Source organism: Papaver somniferum, unplaced genomic scaffold, assembly GCF_003573695.1.
Source record: "Papaver somniferum cultivar HN1 unplaced genomic scaffold, ASM357369v1 unplaced-scaffold_131, whole genome shotgun sequence".
Lineage (NCBI taxonomy): Eukaryota > Viridiplantae > Streptophyta > Magnoliopsida > Ranunculales > Papaveraceae > Papaver > Papaver somniferum.
The window spans coordinates 4,289,420-4,292,913 of record NW_020622270.1 but is presented as its reverse complement, the minus strand read 5'-3'; the positions used below and the strand labels follow the sequence as shown (position 1 = coordinate 4,292,913).

Sequence of the window (3,494 nt, the reverse complement as noted above, 5' to 3'; positions counted from 1 at the left end):
TCGACAGCTGAAGGAGATGAAGAGCCCACCAAATAGCAATTAAAGAATGCCCTCTCCTAGGGGAACCAAAACTTAAGTTCACACTTGTAGAACCCGTGAAAGAGATCAACATAGGGACTGAAGAAAAACCGAAGACGATCAATATAGAGACTTTAATGGATGAAGAAAGAGAGTCTGCTCTAATCAAACTACTCATGGAATACGCGGATGTCTTCGCGTGGAAAGTATGAGATATGCCAGGGATTGATCCGAAGATAATTCAGCACGAACTTCGTATAAATCCAGGCACGCACCCTTCAGACAAAAAGTACTAAAGGTAGCACCAGAGTATCACCAAGCAATTGAGAAAGAGCTCCGTAAATTTTTAGAGGCAGAACTCATCAAGGAGGTCAAATACCCTACATGGATATCGAACATGGTCATAGTACCAAAGAAGAATGGGGGAGTAAGGATATGTATCGACTTCACCAACCTCAATAAAGCATGTCCAAAGGATAGCTACCCGCTCCAAAGCATCGATCAAATGGTGGAAGCCGTCAAAGGATAAGAAGAATATCAACAACACACGGCATTCTACACCACGCACAACCTCTATTGTTACACAAGGATGCCCTTCGGACTTAGAAATGCAGGGGAAACATACCAGAGGATGGTTGATGCTATCTTCAAACCTTAGATAGGAAACACACTAGAAGTCTATGTTGATGATATGCTTGTCAAAAGTAAGCTGCGCAAAGACCACCATAAGGACTTGAGGGACATCTTTGAAGCAATGAGGAAACAAAACATGAAAATAAACCCAGAAAAATGTACATTCGGCGTTGTCTCAGGAAAGTTCCTCGGATATCTAGTGACGAAGAGTGGTATCGAAGTAGATCCAGCCAAGATACAAGCCATCATGGAGATGCCATCTCCGAAGAACCTGAAAGAAGTCCAAAAGCTCAACGAATCCCTAGCAGCTTTGGGCAGGTTCATCGCCAGGTCAATGGACAAAATGGAAACATTTTTTCAACATCCTCAAAAAGGGAAGCAAGTTTGAATGGACCGCAGAATGCGAAGAAGCTTTCCAGAAGATCAAAGAATATCTTGCAACGATCCCAATCCTGCAAAAACCCGATCCCGATGAGGTTTTGGCCCTTTACATAACAGCGACAGAGGACGCGGTCAGCGCAGTGTTGGTCAAAACGAACACGAAGATAGAGCATCCAATCTACCACGTCAGCAAGACGCTCAACGCGGCAGAAAGAAATTATACGAAGATCGAGCATCTCATCTTGGCACTAGTGTGGGCTACCCAAAAATTCAGGAGTTATTTTTCGACTCACTATATGCGTGTTCCATGCAAAGCATCGTTGGAGGTTGTTCTCAAAAGCGCTGGGAAAGTAGGGAGGATAGCCAAGTGGAACACTCACCTGGACTAGTTCAATATTATTCATGAAATCCAACACTCCCAAAAATCACAAGTCTTGGCAGATTTCCTTGCAGATCTACCCCTGGACAACGACGAGGAAGTAAGGAGCATACCAGAAGCAAACGAAAGCAAAGTCCCAATCGACATCCTCGAACCCTCAAACTAAAGGCGATGGGAGGTCTTCGTAGACGGATCAAGGAATAGAGAAGGAGCGGGTATCGTCATCGTAATTACTACCCCCACCGGGGATAGGATTGTGCATGCGATGAGGTTGGAATTCAAGGGGCATACCAATAACATCGAATACGAAGCTGTAGTATATGCTCTGCGTTTAATAATAGAAATGGAAATAACCGATGTACAACTGACGAGTGATTCACAACTAGTCATACGACAGATAGGCTTAAAGTACAATGTCTACGATGACACCCTCTCCGCATACATGGCTTTGGTCCAAACCTTAGCCTCACAGATACCAATCATCAAATTCCGACACCTATGTAGAAAAGATCTCAGGCATGCCGACGCCTTGGCATACATATCATCCATTCTGAAAGATAAGAGCATTAAAGCCATAAAAATAACAAGGGTGTATGAACCTTCGATAACCCCATAACAGTACTTTTCTACAAATCATGAAGACGATGTAGGGGAGGACATTGGTGACGACGATGTGGGGTAAGACATTGCTGAGGACTTCATCGAAGACGACATCATGACAAGGGAAAACGAAGGCGAGGACTTCAGCAATGAAGAAGACTGGAGAACCGAGATTCACTGTTATCTTGAAGAAGGTACATTACCAACAAAACTGAAGCAGTCCATGAAAATACAATCAAAGGCACGGAGATACGACCTTCGTGATGGATTATTATACAATAAGTCCTTTCTCGGACCGCTGCTACGATGTCTATCCAGAGAGGAGGGGCATCGTATTTTGAAGGACATTCATTACGGGGACGCAGGTAACCACAGCGGAATGAGATCACTGGCGGATAAAGCAAAAATTCAGGGATACTATTGGCCCCAGATGATGCGAGACGCTGCCAGGATGTCCAGGAGATGCGAAGAATGTCAGCGGTTTGCTAAGAAAATTCACGCTCCTGCGACGAAGCTGAATTCGGTGGATAATCGTTGTCCATTTTCAAAATGGGGTGTAGACATCGTTGTCCCCTTGATCGAAGGATTAGGGAAAAGGTGATTCTTGATCGTAGCCACAGACTACTTCAGCAAGTGGGCGGAGGCCAAAGCCCTAGCTAGAATCCGAAACGTGGATGTATTCACATTCATCTTTCAGAACATCATTTGCAGGTTTAGCATTCCCGCAGAAATTGTCTCGGACAATGGCAAGCAATTACAGGGGAAAAACATAGATATGCTCTTTGATACTTTCAAAATCAGAAAGAACAAATCAACCCCAGAGTAACGTCCAGGCCGAGGCTACAAACAAAACCCTTGGTCTCGTTCTCAAAAAACAATTGGACGAACATAAAGGACGATGGTGCAAACAATTACACAACGTTCTATAGGCATACCGAACAACACGGAGATCTACCACAGGTGAATCACCATTCCTCCTTACGTACGGAGCCGAAGCAGTCATCCCGACAGAGATCCTCATGCCAACTACAAAGACCGAAGCCTGGGAGAAGAACCTCACAACAGATATGATGCTGGAAAGGCTAGATGATCTATAAGAAATAAGAGAGACAACGCTACAAAGGATAGAAAACTACCAACGAAGGCTATCCAGAGAGTACAACAAGAAGGTTAGGCTTAGGAATTTTGTATAAGGACAGTATGTGCTAATACATGACATTGCCGGGAATGGATCTTACTACCTGCATAATCTAAAAGGAGAAGTCCTCAGACACCCATGGAATGCTAAATACCTCAAGTCATACTATCCGTAAGGCAACGCAGTTCTGTACCTGCGCGAAGAGTAACATAAGAAGAAGAAGATAGTGTACCCGCTCGACGTGTTTCTATCTCTGGACGAGGCATGGCATACCTAAACCTATCAATCAAATGAGCAAAATTTTGCAAAAACTATTGGGGAAAGTAGTCATATAAAATCTCTCCG

General features: G+C 44.0%; 1 protein-coding gene across 1 annotated transcript; it reads left to right on the top strand.

Annotated features, from left to right (window-relative positions):
- The first annotated feature begins 2,126 nt into the window (after positions 1-2,126).
- Positions 2,127-2,837, top strand: LOC113332449. The gene is made up of 2 exons (XM_026578986.1): positions 2,127-2,608; positions 2,723-2,837. The coding sequence occupies exons 1-2, from the start codon at positions 2,127-2,129 to the stop codon at positions 2,835-2,837; spliced, it is 597 nt and encodes a 198-aa protein (XP_026434771.1).
- The last annotated feature ends 657 nt before the right edge of the window (positions 2,838-3,494 follow it).

What these genes read in the sequence shown, in the direction of transcription:
- LOC113332449 (XM_026578986.1), top strand. Translation starts at nt 2,127, where the DNA reads ATGACAAGGGAAAACGAAGGCGAGGACTTCAGCAATGAAGAAGACTGG. An exon ending in ATCGAAGGATTAGGGAAAAG is followed by an intron (nt 2,609 to 2,722) that starts GTGATTCTTGAT and finishes CATCATTTGCAG; the next exon opens with GTTTAGCATTCCCGCAGAAA.